The following is a 24,067-nucleotide window of genomic DNA, read 5'->3' as shown; positions in this document are numbered from 1 at the left end:
TTAAGTAAGTGGAAAGAATCAAGTATTTTTCTGCCTTTCCTATTCCAGCTATGCATCATGGGAACCAAACAGATATGCAGGGGAAGTAATCGTTCATTTAGATTTGGACAATATCGCCATGGGACGTAAATAACACAAAAATCGAGAACCAACACTATGCAACTTGTCACGGGACAGAATAACCCCTGTGAAGGATATGTGCCCCCAAACCCCCAGAAATGATTTTAGCTGCCAGATCTAACTACCAATTCATAGGAAATACCAAGAAGAGTAGACTATGGGAGCACTACCTAGGCAATCTGCAAAATCTAGCCTGGGAAGCTCTACAGGACAAATGACCTGGATTCTCTGAAAAAACACAGTGAGAAGAAAAAATGAGGGGGAACGTGTAGACAAGAAGAGATGTAAGAGGTGTATTCATCAACGGCAGGGGATAAAACTTACCGGAATCCTGATTTGAGAACAAATTGCTTTAAAAAATTAGGAGATTGGGACCAGTAATAAAATTTAAAAAGAAAAAAAGATTAGGACACCGGGGAAATCTCAACACTGACTAGATGTTTAATGATACTAAAAATTAATGTTTGCCAGGCACAGTGGCTCACACCTGTAATCCCTGTACTTTGGGAGGCCAAGGTGGAAGGATTGCTTGAACCCAGGAGTTCAAGATCAGCCTGGGCAACATGGCAAAACCCCGTCTCTACAAAAAAATACCAAAATTAGGGCATGGTGGTGCACTGTAGTCCCAAGCTACTTGGGAGGCTGGAGTGGGAGGTTCACCTGAGCCTAGCCAGGTGGAGGTTGCAGTGAGTTGTGATCATGTCACCGCACTACAGCCTGGGTGACAGGGTGAGACTCTGTCTCAAAAAAAAAAAAAAAAAAAAGCATTAATGTTCTTACTAATTGTTGTATTTTTAGTAGAGATGGGGTTTCGCCATGTTGGCCAGGCTGGTCTTTAACTCCTGAGTTCAGGTGATCAGCCCACCTTGGCCTCCCAAAGTGCTGGGATTACAAGAGTGAGCCACAGCACCCGACCCCTAATGTTCATTTTTTAAAGTGTGGTTAACAGCCTTGCATTTCTAAAGTCCTCATCTTTTAGAGCCACAAACTTAAAGATTTTCCATAATAAAAAGTTAATTTTAAAAAGCCAATTTAGGCCTGGCACAGTGGCTCACTATAATCCCAGCACTTTGGGAGGCTGAGGTGGGCGATCACCTGATGTCAGGAGTTCCAGATCAGCTTGGCCAACATGGCAAAACCCCATCTCTACTAAAAATACAAATATTAGCTGGGTGTGGCTACTCAGGAGGCTGAGGCGGGAGACTAGCTTGAATCCGGGAGGCAGAGGTTGTAGTGAGCTAAGACTGTGCCAAAGAGAGACCCTGTCTTTAAAAAAAAAAAAAAAAAGCCATTTAAAAATTTTCTCAAGCCCTTTTCCAGAAAAGAAAAACAAACAAAAAACCCCTGCTGCGTTGAGCTAATGGGGGAAAAAAAAAATTTTTTTTTAAATAGAGATGGAGTCTCACCATGTTGCCCAGGCTGGTCTCTAACTACTGGCCTCACAGGATCCTCCTGCTTTGCCTCCCAAAATGCTGGAATTACAGGTATGAGCCACTATGCCCGGATGGAAAATATTGTTTTTTATTTATTTTTGGTTTTTGGCTTGAGACGAGGTCTTGATCTGTCACCAGGCTAGAGTACACTGTGATCATGGCTCCCTGCAGCCTTGACCTCCTGGGCTCAAGCCATCCTCCCACCTTAGCCTCACAGGCAGCATGGGCCACCATACCAGCTAATTTTTTTTTTTTGAGATGGAGTCTCGCTATGTCATCCAGGCTGGAATGCAGTGGTGTGATCCTGGCCCACTGCAACCTTTGCCTCCTTGGTTTAAGCGATTCTCCTGTCTCAGCCTCCTTAGTACCTGGGGTTACAGGTGCCTGGTACCACATCTAGCTAATTTTTAGTAGAGATGGGGTTTCACCACGTTGCCCAGGCTGGTCTCGAACTCCTGACCTCAAGTGATCTGCCTGCCTCAGCCTCCCAAAGTGCTGGGATTATAGGCGTGAGCCACCACACCTGGCCTTTATGTCCAGCTAATTTTTTTTTTATTTTTGTAGAGACAAAGTTTCATCATGTTGCCCAGGCTGGTCTTGAATTTCTGGGCTCAGGAAATCAGCCCACCTTGGCCTCCCAAAGTGCTGGGATTACAGATGTGAGTCACGGTACTCGGCCTCAGAAATATTTTTAAACAGAGAATTTGACTTGGAAATTACCTAAGGGGTAGTTACAGGCTCAAGCCCTGGCCTCAGCCTGTTTGAGCCTGAACCCTCGTTTACTAAAATAGTTATATGACCTTGGACAAATTTCCTAACCTCTCTGTGACTCATTTTCTTCATCTGTAAAATGGCGATGATAATAGCACCTACTCGTTACTTACTTGTAACAGTAAAGATTAAATGAGTTTATACATAGCAAGTGGGGAATGTTAAGTATTATTATATATTTAACCTCAATTTCTAGATGTCATGAGAAAGAAGAAATAAACTTATTCACAGTTTAAGACCTGTGTGACCAGATTTTTCTTAGTCTGTTTTATCTGCATATACTGATCAAAATTTAAGAGGAACAATTCCATGAATAGTACTTGGGCACTATTTCCATAATTTGGATTTTACCAAACATATCATAAATGGAAGCCAGAAAAGAGTATTAATATACAAAACATTTCTGCTGGAAGACCTGCCAGTTTTTCTTCTAGATTAGATTTAAATTTTTAATTTTTTGTGGGTACAGATTTACATACTTATGGGGTGCAACATGAGATGTTTTGACACAGGCATGCAGTGCGTAAGAATCACATCATGGAAAATGGGATATCAATTCCTTCAAGCATTTACACTTTGTGTTACAAATAATTCAATTATTTTAGTTATTTTTAAATGTACAATTAAATTATTATTGACTATAATAATTTAATTGTGGTGCTATCAAATACTAGGCCTTTAAAAAATATGGAACGCTTCAGGAATCTGCGTATCATCCTTGCACAGAGGCCATGCTAACCTTCTCTGTATCGTTCCAATTTTAGTACATGTGCTGCCGAAGCGAGCGCTACCAGGTCTTTTTAATTCAACCACTTTCACTGCCCTGGAATCTCTGACATCACAGATAAATGGCTGAAGGCAGCACTCTAGAGATTCTGGAACTTGATCATGTGGCAGAATATGTGGAAGTTATCATAAAATACTGATATACCAAGTTGACAATAAAAAGTGTTTCTGCCAAATCTGATACTATTTCTTACTGGATTCTGTCATGAATAAGAAGTTACAAATGCCAACGATTTTTAACTATGGGAGAAAAAACTCATTTTAAGAAAATTCTATGCACTTTCATAAATTTAGAAATTAGCACTATTACTTTAGCAGTGAAACAGCAGAGTTTCCTATGAATGTGGCTTGGGAGCCACTGCATTAGAATATACTGCTTCTGACATCCTGGGCACTCCCCACCTCACCCCGGGCACTCCCCACCGCCAGGGACTAATAAGGCAATGTTTGTTTGTTTTTAAAAGCCAAATGAGCCTTCAGCATGGTTACTGTAACACACAATACTACTCAACAAGCTGATCTCCAAAGAATAAACACACCCTAAGCACAGCTGCCTCCAAGGTTCCACACCTTTGAAGGGAACCTTAAACCAGGATTCAGGCTCTGACAACAGGCATCCAACAGGCTGTAAAAAGAAAGGGGGGCAGTAAAACAACTTTGGGTGATCCAGCATCTTGGAATGGGAGGTAGGAGCAACAGAAGGCGAAAAAGAAAGGTACCTCCAGAATTGCATCTTCGAGCAATCTCCCAATATACGAGCCCAAGGGCATAAATATCAGCACATTTAAAGGAGTCAAAGTGTTTCATATTAATGGTTTCATCAAGTACTTCAGGGGCCATGTATCTGCAACAGCAAAACAAACAGGGTCACAAAATGAGGACTGCTCTCTTTAAATCAAAGGATCGATTCAGGGGCCCTCTGAATGTGGAGAAGTATCACCCTAATAAAGTCCCTTGGGGCAGAAGAAGTGCACGCATCTCTTCACTGCAAACTTCCATGTTTTCGATTTGATTCTAAACACTTCAGCATAGACTTGGCAATACCAGGCTACTCTGATGTGTATCTCTATTTTTTTTTTTTTTGTTGTTGTTGTTGTTGTTGTTGAGACGGAGTTTCGCTCTTGTTACCCAGGCTGGAGTGCAATGGCGCGATCTCGGCTCACCGCAACCTCTGCCTCCTGGGCTCAGGCAATTCTCCTGTCTCGGCCTCCTGAGTAGCTGGGATTACAGGCACGCGCCACCATGCCCAGCTAATTTTTTGTATTTTTAGTAAAGACGGAGTTTCACCATGTTGACCAGGATGGTCTCGATCTCTCGACCTCGTGATCCACCCGCCTCGGCCTCCCAAACTGCTGGGATTACAGGCTTGAGCCACCGCACGCGGCTTGTGTATCTCTATTTTTAACCATCAAGATTTGTTTATTTGGCCAGATGCAGTGGCTCACGCCTATAATCCCAGCATCATGGGAGGCCAAGGTGGGTGGATCACCTGAGGTCAGGAGTTCAAGACCAGCCTGGCCAACATGGTAAAACCCCGTCTCTACTAAAAACACAAAAAATTAGCCGGGTGTGGTGGCAGGCACCTGCAATCCCAGCTACTCAGGCTAAGGCAGGAGAATCACTTGAACCCGAGAGGCGGAGGCTGCGGTGAGCCGAGATCATGCCATTGCACTCCAGCCTGGCAATAAGAGTGAAACTCCCTGTTTATCTGAAGTATGTTTTGATATCTTGGCAGAAGTACTTGTCATGTGGATCACAGGGGCAGTTAACAGTACACAATATTTGGTTGTTACCAGGGTCCTTCACTTTATTGAATGTAGTCACAGTGATAGGTTGAGCCATAAGTTTCATTATGTCAAAACTAGTTCTAGGGATGGTCAGTGGCACCCTTAGTGACTCTGAGTAGTAATTATGAGTAATTACTACAAATCCAGCCACCCCAGCCCCCTACAATAAATCAGGGGATCATCTTTTTTTTTTTTTTTTTTTTTTTTTTTTAAGACGGAGTTTCACTCTTGTTACCCAGGCTGGAGCGCAATGGCGCGATCTCGGCTCACCGCAACCTCCACCTCCTGGGTTCAGGCAATTCTCCTGCCTCAGCCTCCTGAGTAGCTGGGATGACAGGCACGCGCCACCATGCCCGCGCCACCATGCCCAGTTAATTTTTTGTATTTTTAGTAGAGACGGGGTTTCACCATGTTGACCAGGATGGTCTTGACCTCGTGATCCACCCGCCTTGGCCTCCCAAAGTGCTGAGATTACAGGCTTCCGCCACCGCGCCTGGCCTATCAGGGGATCATTTGAATGAAATTCATTTACATTTACCAAACAGATCTCCACCGCTTCCACTATTAAAAGGCAGTTCCATTTCCAACTCATGAAGTCAATTTGCCATCACAGCTCCTTACTTCTTACCTCACTTCTGCATGAAGTGGGAAGCAGACCCATCATCTTGAAGGGTGCCCCTAATCTCCACCCTAGGTTACCTCTGCTATAGTTTGGCAAATCTGCTTTCCAGTCTCTAAGCACAACATGATTCCTGCCTCCTTTATGGCTCTCTGCACAGGAGATGGCAATGTTTTCCCTCTTCCCAGAGCCATACCTGTTGCCTGCTATCCTTCTACATCTTGCTCCAGATTGTCCTTCTCTACCTCCCAACCTTAATACCACCAATACCTACGTGCATACAGTTTATGGAGCTGTGCTCTCAGCATCTGTATCTGTTAGATGCAGCAGTACAGCTTTCCAACGTGGGGAGTACATGTTCAACTGTCAGTGGGCTGAGAGCAAGGTCCTCGCCTCCTTTTTCAACATTTTCTCCCTGTGCATATGGGAGACGGCATACACGGGATCCTCAGCAGAAGCTGCTTAGCAAGGGCAGAGGCCCAGGCCCTCCTACCGTTTGGTTCCCACCCTCTGATTCGGGGCAATGTCGATGGTGTCAGTGACTGCATCGTGACGGACAGCCAGGCCCAGGTCTGCTATGGCACACATGCCATTTTTCTTCACCAGAATGTTCTTTGACTTTAAGTCTCGATGAGCAATTCCAGGCTTCCCTGGCAGAGAAAAAAACAGGGATCTTTAACAAGAGATAATATAAATGTTAAAAGCATAGACCCTGCAGCCAGACTGTATAGGTTTGAGTCCTGACTTTGCCTCCTGCTAATCCAGTGACACTGGAAAAGGCACTTTACCCCTCTGTACCTGTCTTCTCATCCAATCAGAATGACAGTACATATTTCATGGGACTGTTGTGAGGATTAAATGCATTCATGTAGCTAAAACCATAGAAGGACGGGCATATTTAGCTAATATTTGTACTAATGTTTACTACCACTACTCGCCTTCCCTGAGCAAATATGCTCAGGCACACAACTGCTGAGGAATGAAAGAGAAGCTGCTGTGATGGCTAGCTCTCAGAAGGAAACAGACCCAGTGATGAGAACTGGCACTGCACAGACCAGGAATAGGACCCAACTTTCATGGCTGGTTTTCTATTGTGGCCAGTAAAAGCTGTGGCCCTGGTCAACCAGGCATCAAGGATCACACCTGCCACTGTGACAAGAACCAGGATCTCCCAAAGAGTTGACATGATAGTCAACAAACAGTAGAGCTTCAGGTCTTCTTCCTCCAGGAAAACATTCCCAGATTAATAAAGCCCAGCATCTAAGCCACCAAGTGGCCTTTAAACCAGCTGTCCCCAACAATGAACATGGAAATCACTCAATTGATGTTCCCAGTACACTGGTTTATCGTTTTAGTTCCACTTTTCTCATGTCTGTTGTGGGCTTCTGAGATGATTACTTGATTACTCCCTTCATAACAAATGACTCTATCAAGCCATTGACAAGTAGCTGAATAGTGATATTATAGGGTTCCTGAGGAAGTTCTAAAGCCAGAGGTGGAGAGAACAGCCTGTAGATACCTCACTCAAGTAAAGCTCTAACCTCCAGCCCCAGCTTTCTCAGTAAAAATTCCGGGAACTAAATCAGGACGGTGCAGACTTTTCAAGCCTACGCCACTTTGCTGCTCCTGTGCTAGTCCACTCACCTTGGGTGCCCACGATCTCCATGTGCAGATGGGCCAGCCCACTGGCAGCAGACAAGGCCAGCTTAATCATCCCCTCGATTGTCACTGTGTACCGGTTCAGATAATCAAACAGGGACCCGTGCTCATGATAGTCAGAGACAAGCCACAGTTGCGTCCAGGTGCCATTATCTGCAGAGAACCACAGATGAGTTCCAGAAAAAGCGTTAACTATCAGCAAAACAGTGAAGGTTGGAAAGGATAAATGTGCGACACAAAATCCAGTTAGATTGCTGAATTCACATTTCCCACCTCCATGCCTCCTGAAGCCCCCTTTAGCATCCTTTCATTTATAGTGGTCTAGTAGTTTGGGGCCTCAGGAAGGACAGGGAAACACCACCTCTTCGTTAGGATTGCTCCTTGTTTCTTTTAGGTGAGCTGGAGGATTCTGAACATTATGCCAAATTTGAAATGTGAGGTACCCAGGAAAGAGGAGGCATATACGGGGAAAGTAACAGTTATCACCAGCTTTGTCTGCAGCACCGCTTTGATCCTGACCAAGAGACTTGCTCACCTGCATGAGAAAACCACAAGGAGCTGGATCCACCACCGCCAAGTAGGAAAGCCTTGGAGGACATCCTGCGTCCCAGCGACCCCCTGAGTACAGCCCAAACACAGCACTTGTCTCATCTGTAATGTTTCTTTTCAGTCTGTTGCTATTACTAGGCTATGATACCTCTGTGAGTAGGCAAGATCTCCTATATGCATTATTGTATTCCAGGCCAAAAAATGCTTTTCAGTGCATGAACAGCCTACTTCCAAGTATTCCCAGAGAGGCATCTCATCCTTCAGAGGAGCAATGGAAGGTGGAAGGCATACACTTTCTCTTTTACATTGGGAACAGCAGGAAGGAGGAGAAGAGGAGAAGGGAGAAAAACACCAAAAGCCAAAAGCCAGGAATAAAATTAAGCTGCGCCATTGTCAATAGGAAGACTGGAAATTGAGTTGAAATCGCCAAAATTCCAGGCTGGCACTGATTCCAGGGCACCATACTATATATACACCATGTTAAAAAGGCAAGAACGAGGGAGTCCGATTTTTCCCCTTCCCTGGCCTTAATGTGGGTTTTGAGAGCCAGATCCCTACTTATACAAGCTGCCAGAATCAATAAGGGAATGGATCCTGGGAACACACACATCTTGGCTTCTCTCATCACAAACAAGGGGCCCACCCAGCACACTGATTCTCACACTCTAACCAGCCCTGAAGTCCTGAGGACCTGGCCAATACCTTGAAAAGAGGATACGATTTGATCCTTTAAAAATATATGTTAAGATTTAAATTTTATCAAAAGGTGATAGTGTTTTAAAAAGGAACAGCTTACTCAGCAGGAGTAAAAACCCTGTCTTCCCGTTCCTCCCTTGTATTGGAGTCTAAGGCTCCTCAGCTTGGGGGCAGTGGAGGCCACAACCTCCCACAGCAACGTGAATGAGGAGTCTGCAGTTGTTTCAGGAAAGAAAAACCAGTAGCATATTCTGTAGGCTTTGTAGATACTAACTTCAAAAACTGCACTGTGCCACAGGAGCAAGCTATGTCACAACTGCTAGAGAGACCCCTCCACAATGTGAGCCAGTCACTCATGGCATCCTCTCTGTACTCTGGGTGCCACTATTTGCCCACGTGTCTGTCCCCTTCTTCCTGGGAGCTCTGTGAGGTCATGATCCAAGTAGCCAACAGAGGTTCTGGCCCACAGCAGTCAATGAATGTTATTGAATCAACAAATGCAATTTTAATTACTACTCACAATCTTCAGAAAGGAATACAATCCTCTCAAAAAGGCCCATCGTAATCTGGCCTCTGCCAGCCTCTCCACCCACAGCCATCCAAGTTACTTTCAGGGCCCGAAACACCTCACCTTCGCACACGTCTGCAGTGCCCTTCCCTGCAAGAAGCTTTTTCTTCCTCATCAACTCTTGCCATCTTTGTCTCAAGCAGGCTCAGGTGTGACTCAGCCCCAATCTGTGCTCACCAGAACAACTCGTGTTTATCTCCTCCAATCCCCCTTACTCGTTGTCCTTTGCTAGTCAATGAGGTCCTCAAACATAGGAAGGTGCCTGGCACACAAGAGACTCAAAAACTAAAGCAATAAAAGGAGGAAGAAGGAAAGAAGAATCCTCAGGGACAGGACTGACCAAGAGTGGAGTCTGAAGGCCACTAGGTGATACTTGGTGGACTGCAGGCTTTGCTGTCGTTATCCTTTCCTGCCAGGGTTGAGGCGACAATTCATCATCCTAGTGATTTTTGAGACAGAGTCTCACTTTGTTGCCCAGGCTGGACTACAGTGGCATGATCTCGGCTCACTGCAGCCTCCGCTTCCCGGGTTCAAGCTATTCTCCTGCCTCAGCCTGCCTAGTAACTGGGATTACAGGCATGTGTCACCATGCCCGGCTCATTTTTGTATTTTTAATAGAGACAGATTTTGCCATGTTGGCTGGGCTGGTCACAAATTCCTGACCTCGGATGATCTGCTTGCCTCAGCCTCCCAAAGTGCTGGGATTATAGGCTTGAGCCACCTTGCCCAGCCCATCCTAGTGATTTCCAAAATAAGCTTTTTTTTTTTTTTTTTGAGACGGAGTTTCGCTCTTGTTACCCAGGCTGGAGTGCAATGGCGCGATCTCGGCTCACCGCAACCTCCGCCTCCTGGGTTCAGGCAATTCTCCTGCCTCAGCCTCCTGAGTAGCTGGGATTATAGGCACGCACCACCATGCCCAGCTAATTTTTTGTATTTTTAGTAGAGACGGGGTTTCACCATGTTGACCAGGTTGGTCTTGATCTCTCGACCTCGTGATCCACCCGCCTCGGCCTCCCAAAGTGCTGGGATTACAGGATTGAGCCACCGCGCCCGGCCCAAAATAAGCTTATTGGAGCCCCTGCAGGGACTACATTGGAGGTGGGTTTGGGAGAATGTTGAGAAAGAGAACTTGAGCAGGTAAGGTGAGGGGATGTATTTTAGTTTATCTGTGTAAGAACGGCTTGTTTATTTGCTAGATAATCTGGATTTTTGTATAAGCTTTTCATGGAATAAAAGGCTCCACACCTTAAGAAAAGTGTGGAAACTAAGACCGTATTCAAGTTCTCTTTCGAAACAGAGCTGTGTGTCCCACAGCTACCCACTTTCTCCAGCATCCTCCATCTGGAAATGCTGTATCCAAGCCCAGCCCTTACCTTTATTGTCAGCGGCAATAAATCCAAGGATGTTTTCATGGCGCAGCATGACCGTCTGGTATATCTCTGCTTCCCGGAACCAAGACCGTTCTTCACGAGAAGAGAATATTTTCACAGCCACATCACCACCCCTCCAGCGGCCACGCCATACTTCCCCAAATCGACCCTTGCCAATAATCTCCTGTAAAACGATGGTTCGGGCCACAGTGCGCTGGACAAAGAGGGGTAACCCTGTGGACCAAAGAATGGGAAGAAACCTGACATTGCAAATTTGACAAATTTTGCAACTCCCACACTCATTGACACAATGGAAAGACCCTTAATATGGTGTCTTCATCCTATACTGGTCCATTAATCAGGGAGAGCTGCTGCTGCCCCTGCACATTTCTAGGTAATCTACCAGAGGCTGAGCCAGGCGGCGAGATGGGGAGCGAGTGAACACTAAAGGGAAATGCGTATGATTAGCTACTCCTTACCTAAGCAATTTCTCCTCACAGTTAAGTATGGGCAATAGATTCAAATTTAAACGTTTGACCAGATTTACCAACTCTTCAGCCAGCCACCTGTGGGCCGATCCACCCACATCTGCTTTATTTTGGTGGAGAAAGAAAAGAGGGCAGAGAACATGAAAGTGGGGGCTGCTGTGCTGGGGGCCACCTTCTGGCCTCTCTGCTTACTAGCCACTAGAGGGCGGTGCTGTGAGACCTCCAAAGAGAGCAAGGCTCTGCTTGCAGGCGGAACTCCAGATGTAGAATGGAGGACTATGTATGCTTATTCTAAGATTAACTTTACTGTCTTTATAAAACTCAACACTGCTTCATTTGACTCATTCAATGTATCTCTATGTATCCAATCACCCTTACCATCACAACTGATTCTTAACTCTCTTACTCCCACCCCCAGTCAAATAAATAGATTATATAATTAATCCCCAGGTCTGGTAGATGGGAACTTCCATTTACTGCATGCTTACTACGTATTAGGCTCCATGCTAAGGGCTTTACATAAATCATCTCACTTCCCCAAATTACCTGCAAGGTAAGGTACTGTTATCATCCCCATTTTATAGACCAGAAAACTAAGGCTCAAAAAGGAGGTTACATAATATTCAAATTCATACAAGCAGTAAGTAGCAAAGCAGGGCTTAAAATCTAGGACTGTCTGACTCTATAATCTATGCTTTTAATGACAACAGTATAGAACCACCAAAGTGTTTCTCAAATTAGCCCCCGCCTCTCCATCCCCGTCCGCCTGTCCTACTTTTGGACCTTCTCTAAAGGATTTCCAACAGGTCTTTCGCCTCCCATCTCAGCCTGCTCTTGCCCTGCGCACCCACACACACCCCCCTCACCCCACCCTTCCCAACAGAAGGCTGGTAGTGAATGAATTCATCCTCCACACCACTGCCAGAATTCCTTCCAAAGGAAAAAAATGAACATTCATTTCCCACGTGGAAACTTTCAGTAGAAGCCCCTTACCTATAAGATAAAGGTCAGCCCTCAAGATCCTCTACACCTGGGCCAGCCTGACCTTCCCACCCCACCTCCCACCCCACCCCACCCCACCCCACCCCTTCCCCAGCACAAGCACATCATGCTGGTCTCCTTATCATAAAGGTTCTTTAAACATACAGTGGATCTTCATGCCTTTTTATCTTTTTACTCAAGGTATTTTCATTGGCCTGGAATGTTCTCTGCCCTCTCACCTCTCTTAAATATTCCAACTCGGCTGTGCGCGGTGGCTCACGCCTGTAATCCCAGCACTTTGGGAGGCCAAGGTGGGCGGATCACGAAGTCAAGAGATCGAGACCACCCTGGCCAACACGGTCAAACCCCGTCTACTAAAAATACAAAAATTAGCTGGGCGTGGTGACACGCACCTGTGGTCCCAGCTACTTGGGAGGCTGAGGCAGGAGAATTGCTTGAACCTGGGAGGCGGAGGTTGCAGTGAGCCCAGATCAAGCCACTGCACTCTAGCCTGGCACCTGACTACGGAGACTAGTGAGACTCTGTCTTTAAAAAAAAAAAAAAAAAAAAAAAAAAAAAAAAAAATCCAACTCATTCTTCGACTCCCTTTTTTCTTTTCTTTTCTTTTTTTTTTTTTTTTTTTTTTTTTGAGATAGAGTCTGGCTTTGTCACCCAGGCTGGAGTGCACTGCATGATTTTGGCTCACTGCAACCTCTGTCTCTCAGGTTCATTTGATTCTCCTGCCTCAGCCTCCCAAGTAGCTGGGATTACAGGCACTCGCCACCACACCCAGCTAATTTTTATATTTTTAGTAGATACGGGGTTTCATCATGTTGGTCAGGCTGGTCTGGAACTCCTGACCTCAGGTGATCTGTCCACCTCAGCCTCCCAAAGCGCTGGGATTACAGGTGTGAGCCACCATGCCCAGCTCTTTTTTTTTGAGATGGAGTTTCACTCTTGTTGCCCAGGCTGGAGTGCAATGGCTCAATCTCAGCTCACTGCAACCTCTGCCTCCAGGGTTCAAGCAATTCTCCTGCCTGAGCCTCCAGAGTAGCTGGAATTACAGGCATGTGTCACCAGTTAATTTTTTGTATTTAGTAGAGATGAGGTTTCACCATGTTAGTCAGGCCAATCTCAAACTCCTGACCTCAGGTGATCCACCCGCTTCGGCCTCCCAAAGTGCTGGGACTAGAGGCGTGCCCCACCATGCCCAGCCAAGACTCCTTTTTTTAAAAAAAAAAAAAAAAAAAAGACGGTCTTGCTTTCTATTACCCAGACTGGAGTGCAGTGGTACAATCCTCACTGCAACCTCTGCCTCCCGGGGTTGGAAGTGATTCTTATGCCTCAGCCTCCTGAGTAGCTGGGACTCCTAAGTAGCTGTGAGCCACCACACCCAGCTAATTTTTGTATTTTAGTAGAGACACAGTTTGGCCACATCGGCCAGGCTGGTCTTGACCTCTTGGCCTCAAGCGATCCACTGCCCAGTCCTCCCAAAGTGCTGGGATTACAGATGTGGCCACCCAGCCTCAGGACTCCTTTAAATGTGCCCTCCTCTGTGAGCCTCTTCCCAACAACTCCTGTCTCTCTTATCCAATCCTGGGTCAGCCTCTTTTTAATCTGTTTAAAACTGTATCACTCAGAAGGTATTCAGCATATACTTATTTAAATGAGTTGAAAGTCATATGAGCAGCATGGACTTACTACTTTGAAAACCACATCATTAGAAACCTATCGCCTTGGAAGTTCTGTGCATTCTGAATGAAGAATATACTAAACCACTCAGTGGGAAATACTTTTAACCATTTTACTCCAAAAGATTAAACTACCATGGTCCTTCCCTTGTTTCAGCTGGTCTGGGTCTTAAAAAGACTTTGGGAAAACCCACTCTACCCTCCTCTAGCAGCAAGTCAAGTTCCATAGTCTGCCAGGAGGTTCTAACCACTGTCCTACCTCTTTCAACAAGGAACAAGCCCTAGATTTTTACTGTTTCTAAAAATATGCAGCTTTTAAATATATCCATCATTTTGGTGCTCTCTACTGCAGAGCTTAATAAAAGCAAAGCCACTGAAATTCAGGAGATGTCACAGCTCAAAGTACTCCTGTGTCAAGCAGGAATGTCTGGGCATGACTGACGGCATAATTTCCCCACAGAACAATAGTCTTGTCCTACGTCAAGGAAACATACATAAAAACACGCAAAGTTCCCACAAATAAGATCCTCTGTGTTTTAGCTAGAATGCCAACAGTGATCTTTGAGGATGTTTTTTTCTTTTCTAAGAATGTACTTGAAGCCAGGAATTTGAGACCAGCCTGGGCAACAAAGTGAGACCTTCCACAAAAAATTTTTTTTAAAAAGTACCAGGCTTGGTGGCACATGCCTAAAGTCTCGGCTACTCAGGAGATTAAGGTGGAGAAGCTCTTGAGCCCAGGAGGTTGAGGCTGCAGTGAGCTGTGATTGTACCACGGCACTCCAGCCTGGGCAACTGAGACAGACCATATTTAAAAAAAAAAAAAAAAAAAAAAAAAAAAAGGAATGCAATACCACTGTCATGAAAATAATAGTTTTTCTTCATTAAAAAAATTATTTTGTGAGGCAGGCGGATCACCAGAGGTCAGGAGTTCAAGGCCAGCCTGGCCAACGTGGCGAAACCTCGTCTCTAGCAAAAATACAAAAATTAGCTGGTCATGGTGGTGCATGCCTATAATCCCAGCTACTAGGGAGGCTGAGGCAGGACCATCCCTTGAACCTGGCAGGCGGAGGTTTCAGTGAGCAGAGACTGCGCCGCTGCACTCCTGCCTGGGAAACAGAGCAAGACTCTGTTTCAAAATAAATAAATAAAAGGTAAAAAAAAAAAAAATTATTTTGCTTTCATGTTCACATTTAATAGCTAGCTGAGCTATACCTCGACACCTGAACAACCCCAAGCCCCTTTATCCTGAATTCTCGTCTTATGCCAAGGTCCAGTGTTTGGTTCACTTCCCTCATCTGAGACAGACTTGGTCAGTAACAGGTCATACAGGAAACAGTGCTGATGCTATGCTGGAGGCCCACACTGCCTTTATTTTAACCCCCACCAAAAACCCTTGGGCAACTGGTACAAGTCAATGATTCACCAAATCCCAACTCTAAGCTTTACTGGATGTCCTTAAACTCCCCTTGTGGTTGCTCAGAGATCAATGATTAGCTGTCACCACCTCACAGGAATCTGGCACACTCCTGTTTCTCAAAAGGGGCCCTGAAATCGAGCACTCCACTGCTCAGGTGGAACCAGCTGAATTTTAATAGATGTACATACAGTTGCTAAGCTTAGAGAGGCAGGGCTTCTGCTGTGGATAATTGTGTACTAGACCTTGGGAATCCCAGGGAATGAGAAGGTTTCAGTGAACCCATTATCTTATCTTATTACACGTCAGACTCCAAAAGAAGGGGAACTAGGAAACCAAATGACTCAATGCTGGTAGAAACGAATGCAGGGCCCCCAGCCTTCTTTATAAGCACTCTATCGTGCTGGGAAACTGATTAGCCAGCCACAGACACAACACCCTGGAGAACTCAGTACCTGAGCCAGACCCTGAGGTGGAGAGATCATAGACAAGATCCTGGAGCGTCTTGTCTTTGGAGAGGCACATCTCACATGAGGGATCTTCCATGTCCAGTCTCTGGCGGTTGTGATAGACACGCTGATGATAGTTAATGACAAGGAAAACAATGATGATGATGAGGAACAGGAGGAACACCGGGCCAGCGATGATGCCTACCAGCTCCACCGGGCCCCACATGGATGGGTGCTCAGGCTCCTTGAGGTGACCTGGGTCAAGCGAGAGAGGAGAGGGAAAGAATGCGGAATAAAAACAAGAGAAAGAATAAAAACACCTCCCTCAAAGTGAAGAGCGAAAAAGACCCTTTTCCCTCTCTATGTGTTCAGGCGCCTTTGATCTCTCTGATCTTCCTGGGCTAGTCTGTCTTCCTAGATGCTCTCAAATGTCCAACTTCTTTAGCTAAGGCACCCCTTCCCACAGTCAAACCCACAACCCACTTTGTCATCTCATCTCACACCACTTCATGGTACTATCCCCACCTCAGGCCCCTACACAGATACCAGTTTCTGCTCTTTAACTCACCACAGCTCCTCCAAGCTCTGCTCTAGTTTCTCTCCTTCTCCTGTGGGCTTCGCAGTAATACCTCCTGAATGGTAGACTCGCAAAAGGGTGGTATGTGGTGTTTCTCAGCTTTGGTCACTGGCCTTTTCCTATTCTGGTTCTTCTTCACATCTGACCATCACCCTCCCGAGGAGTCCCCACTGCGCGGCTCTGGGACCAGCTCTTTCTGGATCGGTTCCACTCCTCACCGCTGCCTATGGCTGCTCGGCCACTACCCAAAACACAGCTGGCACCTCTGGGACTAACCTGAAAATCTGCTTCCTCACCCACTAATCTATAAAAGCGACTCCTGAGAAACCCCAGCCTGTGTCACCTTGGGAAACATCCATCCAAAAGGCATCTTTATCGTCAAACAAAGTGATTGGGAAAGAGTAGAGGAAGAAAAAAAAAAAAAAAAAAAAAAAATCAAACAACGCGGTGCCCTCCCTCCAAGCTGAGCCACTAGTCCAACAAGGGCGTGCACTCACCACTGGGCACCCTCAAGTCGATCCTGTTGCAGTAGTCAGTGTAGCAGCAGTGGGTGTTGCGCAGGTCCTCCGAGCTGAGGCAGTAGAAGGGCTTCCCGGCAGGGACCAGCTCCACTTTGGGGATGCAGGTGCGGACATGGTGCTCCATCCCATCCAGGTTGAAAATGGAAACCATGCAGGCCCCATCTGTCTCACACGTGTAGTTGGCCTGGAGGCAGTTGGTGCACGCACACAGCAGAGCTGCAGGAAATTGGGGAGCAGACCTTGACATCAATGGTGAGATCTTTTCCAGGTCCTTTTCCCAACTTAGAATATAATCCCTTAGCATACTTGATGTTCCAAAACCGAGGTTTTATGGAGATGGAGCCAAAAAGATATTTAACTGGGCACAACCTCACCTGTTTCTTTAGCTCACAAACAAGGCTTGCGAGGCTCCATCATTATCCTCTAAGTGCTCTACTTTATACCTGTGAGAGACGGAGGAACTACCTTTTCGATCTTATTCAAATTGAGATGCCTGACAAGAGGAAAGCATCTTCCTTTTGGAGAATGTGGGGCTGCCCCCACTTCATGCAGAGCCACCTAGGGTTCCTGGAGCCATCACCAGCCCTATCTCCCCCAGCAGGAACCAAGCACGCCCACGGCTTCCTGCAGCATGCATGCTCTCACACATTCTTTTGCTGCAATGCTTTTTTCCTGCCTCATCTTACAAATCCTTCAAAATTCAACTCAAATGTCACTTCTTTTGAAAAGCTTTCCCTGACCACTCCATTATCGTCCTCCTGCCTTTAGTCCAAGTCAGGTGCCTCTCTCATTCATGAGGGGCAAAAAGGATATCCTCCAAAGAAAAGAACTTGAGTGCCTCCCTCATGAAGTTACTGTGAGGACTAAGTGAGATAATGCATTAAAAGTGCTCAGTACACTTAACCCATCCTGAAAGGCCCCTGGATAGCATGTACATGCGTGCGCACAGGCACACACACACACAGACACACACACACACAATTTCTTTCAAATAGGTACTGTACACAATCACCTCTGGGATTAATGAGTTTTGCTGGGTAAGTATCATACATACGTGTGTCCCATTTGATAGAAAATTACTGCAAATGAATTTGGCGCCTCTGAAAGCCTCTTTAGCAGCCCTGGAATCTGAAATCCTTTATTTATTCAACTAACATGAATAGCACAGACAGGGGTTGGCTCTCCCCAACACCGTCTCCCATGAGACTAACCTAGCTCTGATCTCTTGGAATGGGCAGGAGTGTCGCTTTGCCCACCAGAACACTGAGGTTGGGGCTTGGAAGTGCTAAACGAAGCACTCACACATTGGGGGCTGGAGGTGGTGCAGCCCACACGAGTCCCAGATTGTACACTAAGTAAATACTATCTGGATAACAAATGGGAATGCATTCACACTATGGCCCCAGAGATGAGACACTTATGGGCAGTCCCATGAAAAGCTACCCTGTCATAACTCACGGATTTAGCTGTAAATAGTCTATCTTTGTCTCTTCCTCCAATATTCTGAAAGGCATCTCTTGGCTTTTCAAATCCAAAGACAGATTCTAAATATCTCAGTGCCCAACCCCTCCTTCCTCAGGCTTTCTATAAATGAGACGATTCCTTGCTAGTCCCACCCAAGGAAGCCAAGGAGGCAGCCCTGGCAGGTGGAGAGACAGTGTAGACAGTGCAGATCTTCACTTATGGCCTGTTGTATATTCTCACGTTGCATCAGATCCCTTTCTTCTGGGAGCAATTCCAAAACATGCAGCCTCTTGCTTAAGAGTTTGGGTAGTGTTATTTCTTAAAGGCAGAGCGTTTAAAGTAGATGACTATTCGACTAGGATCCAAATCATAAAAGAGATTTTAAAAGTAAATTTCTCCTGAATTCTAACCCATTTAGACACACACAAAAAAAGACTAAGGAATCTCTTTATTTTTCCTTACAAAAACCTTTGTTTGTGCCCTCTTATTCTTTCTGCTTTTACATTTACTTCCGAAACTCTCAGAGTATTTGATCCAAACCTCTTTTACTCATGCTGGAATCTTGTTAACTCAAGAAAGCTAACTCTCATTCCCCTTTGTGGCAGTGGGGACATTCAGGCACTTTTTTAAAAGAGGTTCCCTGTGGAGAGCATACCTCTCAATATTTGTGTTGTGATGTCCAGCAAAGAAAACAACATTGGTTCTATTTTGGGAAGCAAGAAGGGAAAATTAACAACTTCAAGAGAGGACTATTCTGAGCACAGTGAGACACACAAACCCAAACCCACAGTTCCCTTTCAGAAAAGCGCTCACTCCATAGCCCACCAATTAGAGGGACTGAATAGTCAGGAGCTTCTGCTTCCAGATATTTATGCTCCTCTCGTTAGTTCACAACCTCTTTCACAGTGATTCATTCTGGAGAATGAACACACCCACACGTGGCTCATTATTTTTGGGAAGTACTTAAACAATCTTGGTGTAAGACAGGAAAGAACAAAAGTGGTGAAATCTATGCTAGACAGGACATGGAACGGAACTGGGGGCTGGGCCATGTGGGTTTGTGATAAGGCACTGGGTGAGTCCCTGAGCCTATCTGGGCCTCAACTGCCCAACAGGAAAACACTATTTATCTTACAGAGATGGTATGAAGATTAGCCAAGCATCTGCTAAGTGCTCTGGGTCCTCTGAGAAAGGCCGCTCTACACATATCTGTGTCTAACCATATATTTTACAGAGAAGTTTGAAAAAGATGTTTTTAAGATAACCACCACGGCTCCCCATTCCCCTGAAAAGGTTACAATTACCATCGCTAGGAGCCACAGCGGGTATTACAGCAGGAACAGGTCAGAAAGGCTCAAATGTCAGCTTTAATATTAACCACATGACCTTGAGCAAGGTATTAACCTTCTTGCACCCATTTCCTAATCTGTAAAGTGGGGCTGTGAATAATTATAGTCATCTGTCACTTAACAACAGGGACATGCAGCTTAGGCAATTTTGTTGCTGTGTAAACCTCACAGCGTGTACTTACACAAACCTAGATGGCATAGTCTACATGGTGCGGCCTCTTGCTTCTAGGTTACAAACCTGTACAGTATTTAACTACTGAATACTGTAGGCAATTGTAACATCATATGTGTATCTAAACATAGAAAAGGTAAAGTAAAACTACAGCATTATAATCTTATGGGACTACCATCATACAGCAGTGTGGTCCATCATTGACCAAAATGCTGTTATGTGGCACATGACTGTATTTCACAGGGCTATGTAAGAATCACATGAAGTAATATATATCTATTTTTTAGAGACAGAGTTTTGCTATGTTGCCCAAGCTGGACTTGAACTCCTGGGATCAAGGGATCCTCCAGTCTCAGCTTCCTGAGTAGCTGGAACTACAAGCATGTGCCACCATGCCCAGCTAATAGAATTTTTAAAGTACTTAACAACTAGTAGCTATTCAATAAATATCAATTCCCTCTCTCAATGTAAAACCTAAAAACAAAGCAAAAACTACCACCCAAGTAAAAATGTCTCCTTAACCACTAATTAGGAAGTGGCAAGTTTCAGTAAGAAACTGCTATTCAAGCCTCAACAATACCAGCAATCAGTTGCTTTGGCCAAGTCATTTAACCTCTTTCAACCTCATTTTTCTCACGATTAACCAGAAAGAAGAGACTGAACTATACGACCTCTAAAATCCTTTCCAGCTATGTTTGAATCTAGTTTTGTTTTTAAATTTACACTGTTTGATCACTGACCCAACACTGGACAATTCTGCTTTCTTTTATATGCCTTTTCCTAAACATTTCTTTTAATGATAGACATTTTGGCTAGTCTCTGTTAACATTCACTTTCCACTGAAACAAAGTGATAAATTATAAAAACATCTAAATTTACTGTAAACCTTAGTTCATTAAATCACACACACTAAATTCAATTCTCTCTGATAAGCTAAATCTGGACTAATGATAACAGCCCCTTAGAATCTGTTTCATAGTGACTCATTGGGTTAAAAATTCTACACACTGTGTATATAAACAACACATACCTAAAACTCTCCTTATTCCAAGACGGAAGAATTACGTAATAGAAATAACACAATTCAGAAAAACAAATCACAGAAGTAACAAAATCACTTCTTGCATAAACAAGTTAGGAAGTGGCCAGAACAAAACCCCTACTAGCGTAGACTTTTGTCATTAACAAGTTAGGCAAATTTAAACTAAAGACAAAACCACGTTGACTAAAGACAAAACCACGTTGGCAGGGTTTGAACATGGTTCCAAAGTATGATTCGAAGGTGGTTTGTGGTAGGATGTAAATGCAAATTTGATTCATGAGACAGGCTGTGTTTTGAGTAAGGCTGACAAGTTCCAACCTGGGCAGACTGTCTAGCTCCGTATTATAGAGGCGCCTAACACAGCTGGGTCTCAGAAAAGACAGGCCACTCAGTGACGCCATAGCCCAGCTAAGAATTCTCAAAAACGGCCATACAGGGTCAGACTCACGGCCACTTAGCCCAATATCCCCCCTCAGAACCTTACCAGGGAGAGTGCAGTGTGACTGCATCCCCCGTGAAAGGGAAGATGCACCGCACACAACATCCAAGTTTGTCTGAACAGAAGAAGGTCCAGGAGTGCACCTAAAATTTTTTTGAAGCTATAGTAATTATGAACTTTAACTTAGTTACTACCTGTGGATAATAAATTTCATAAATTTAGTACTGTTTGTGGAGCACTGTCCTGTTTAGGTATGCCAGACCTGACTCTTTCAAATTTCAATGGGCAACCTTCTAGTTCTGCCCTTACTCTTCGTGATTTTATGACCTGATCATAAATTGCTTCTCAGGACTCCTTCCAGATGAGAAATTCACCAGACAGGCCAAAGTAATAAGAACAGCCTAATATAACCATGATGATTTTAATTATTCCTCCCCAGCCCTTATCCCAACCCCCTGCAGTTTCTCTGGGCCAGATCAAAGAGCACAACTCTACACAACTGATTGCAGGATCAGAGACACCAGTTTTACATTTCGGTAGGATGTTTTCAGCTTGTTTCCCATAACAAAACACTGTTTATAGCTATGCTCTGTTATTGTATCAAGAGTTTTCACATTCATTCTCTCCTGTGATTCCCAGAGGAACTCAGGAGCTGAGGCAGGTATAGCTGTCCCACTTGATGGACAGTAAAGCCTCGGAGAAGTTAAGGGGCTCACAAGTGGTAAACCAGTAAAACCATGGAGCACCATCTCCAACTCAGGTCTCTAGGCTCTAAGCCTGCTCTTTTCCCCATAACACCACACAGCATTCTACCACACTCTTTCTGACGACGCCTGGCACACAGAGCCACAGGACCACGGCCGCACTAGGTACACCTTCATGTCATCAGACTCAGCACCCTACAAATATCATTTATATCACTCTGAACACATTCTTACCCTCCCCGTATCAAATGTATTGTTTGTTTTCTGACCAAAGAGCCTTACCTTGTCTTCCTGCAGTTCATCTCCAGGGATTTAGTTTGTTACAGCCTGTTACACCTTCTCAGTAGTTAGGACTATAAGTGTATCCCACCACACTGGCTAAGATAGTTCTTTATACACAGTGTAAATTCCTTTAATCCCTTTGTGTCTTTGAAATAACTACCTGTACAGACTTTATTAGGGTCTATGAAAGTCCAGACCAAGTCTTTCTCTTTATTCACAATGCATACTTACCTCTATAAAAAAATTCCAAATTACTAGCTTGCCTGGATTTTAGAAAAACTATACTGCCTGCCACCTTCTCTCTAGTGGGTAGTATGTTTTCTTAGATTCAGTGGCCCTAACTTTTATTATCGGTCTCACCAGCACAGCAACCAGGTTCTCCTTGGAAATCTCTTTACAGACAAGAGTAACAGGTCAATTTAACAGTGTTCTGGTTATGGTGCCATTTAAAGAAATAGACTGTCGGCCGGGCGTGGTGGCTCAAGCCTGTAATCCCAGCACTTTGGGAGGCTGAGGCGGGTGGATCACGAGGTCAAGAGATCGAGACCATCCTGGTCAATGTGGTGAAACCCCGTCTCTACTAAAAATGCAAAAAATTAGCTGGGCATGGTGGCGCGTGCCTGTAATCCCAGCTACTCAGGAGGCTGAGGCAGGAGAATTGCCTGAACCCAGGAGGCGGAGGTTGCGGCGAGCCGAGATCGTGCCATTGCACTCCAGCCTGGGTAACAAGAGCGAAACTCCGTCTCAAAAAAAAAAAAAAGACTGTGTTCCATTCACTTTTGTATCTGCAGGACTGAATTCTAGTAGGTCCACACTAAACATCTGCTCAGAAAATGGCCATTTATGACGACAACATGAAAGTCCTTTGAGATGGGAGGAAAAATAATATTTTCCTAGTTACTATGGCCATATAATAAATTACCTCAAAACTTGTAGCATAAAACAACCATTTAACCTATGCACTAGGAACATGGGCAGGGCAGCAGGGACAGCTTGTCTCTACTCCACAACATCTGGGGCTTCAGGTGGAAGACTCCAAGGCTGGGGGCTGGAATCATCTGAAGGCTATTCACACTTGCATCTGGCTCATGATGCTGGCTGTTGGCTGGGGGTCTTCATTTTTCTTGATGTGGTCCTCTCCAAGTACAAGATGAGCATCCTTTATCCAAAATGTTGGGACCGGAAATATTGCAAACTTCTGATTTTGGGGGATTTTAGAATATTTGCATATACATCTGGCTGGACAACCCTCATGTGAAAATCTAAAACCCAAGATTCTCCAATGAGCATTTCTTTTGAGCACACTGGTGCTCAAAAAATTTTGGAATTTGGAGCACTTTGGATTAGAGATGTTCAACCTGTAATCCCTTTGTGTGGGTTAGCTTAGCATCCTCAGCATGACAAGCTGCCCTTCCCCAGAGCAAGATCCCAAAGGGAGCGAACCTGGCAGAAACTGTATCCTTCTAACAGCCTAGCCTTAGACACCACAGAGCATCACATTCACCATATACCACAAATCAAAGCAGTTAAGCCTCCACCCAAATTCAAGGTAGGGACAGGGTAGGCCCCACCTGTTGGAAGGAGTGTCATAGTCAAACAGTAAGAAAAACATGTGGGATGGGAAATATAGTGGCAGTCATTTAGGAAATACAATTTGCCACAAAGACCCACTTATGAGGTCTAAAACATCCCGTATATTTATCACTACTTAACTTCAGAATAAAATAACATTCATTACAAACCAACTATGAATATAATTGGTTTAAAACCAATATATGATTGGTTTTAAACTTTTAACTACCTCAAGAGGTAGTTAACATCTGCAACTTGTCCACTTCAAAATAATTTGGGCTCATGTGTTCCCATAGCATGCTTCTCAATACAAATGGAAGAAATAATTTTTTTTTTTTTTTTTTTTTTGAGAATGAGTTTTGCTCTTGTTGTCCAGGCTGGAGTGCAATGGCACGATTTCGGCTCACTGCAATCTCTGCCTCCCAGGTTCAAGCGACTCTCCTGCCTCAGTCTCCCAAGTTGCTGGGATTATAGGCACCCACCATCATGCCCGGCTAATTTGGGGTTTTGCCATGTTGGCCAAGCTGGTCTCGAACTCCTGACCTCAGGTGATCTACCTGCCTT

At 44.8% G+C, this 24,067-nt stretch overlaps 1 protein-coding gene and 1 non-coding gene across 3 annotated transcripts in view; both read right to left on the bottom strand.

The window, feature by feature from the left end:
* Positions 1-24,067, bottom strand: part of ACVR1B (activin A receptor type 1B) — a 43,094-nt gene that overhangs the window by 5,621 nt on the left and 13,406 nt on the right. For both annotated transcript variants that reach the window (XM_039471833.2, XM_074402659.1), the window contains exons 2-7: positions 16,456-16,695; positions 15,388-15,636; positions 10,362-10,592; positions 7,161-7,328; positions 6,010-6,166; positions 3,830-3,954 (exon numbers count right to left, since the gene is read on the bottom strand). In XM_039471833.2, coding sequence (XP_039327767.1) covers positions 3,830-3,954; positions 6,010-6,166; positions 7,161-7,328; positions 10,362-10,592; positions 15,388-15,636; positions 16,456-16,695 — 1,170 coding nt within the window. The remainder of the gene's footprint in view (positions 1-3,829; positions 3,955-6,009; positions 6,167-7,160; positions 7,329-10,361; positions 10,593-15,387; positions 15,637-16,455; positions 16,696-24,067) is intronic.
* LOC120365123 (U6 spliceosomal RNA) lies at positions 3,006-3,112 on the bottom strand. The gene has a single exon (XR_005580142.1). It is a non-coding gene; the product is annotated as a U6 spliceosomal RNA (small nuclear RNA).

The sequence above is a fragment of the Saimiri boliviensis genome, chromosome 7, assembly GCF_048565385.1.
Source record: "Saimiri boliviensis isolate mSaiBol1 chromosome 7, mSaiBol1.pri, whole genome shotgun sequence".
NCBI lineage: Eukaryota > Metazoa > Chordata > Mammalia > Primates > Cebidae > Saimiri > Saimiri boliviensis.
This window is presented reverse-complemented; position numbering and strand designations above follow the sequence as displayed.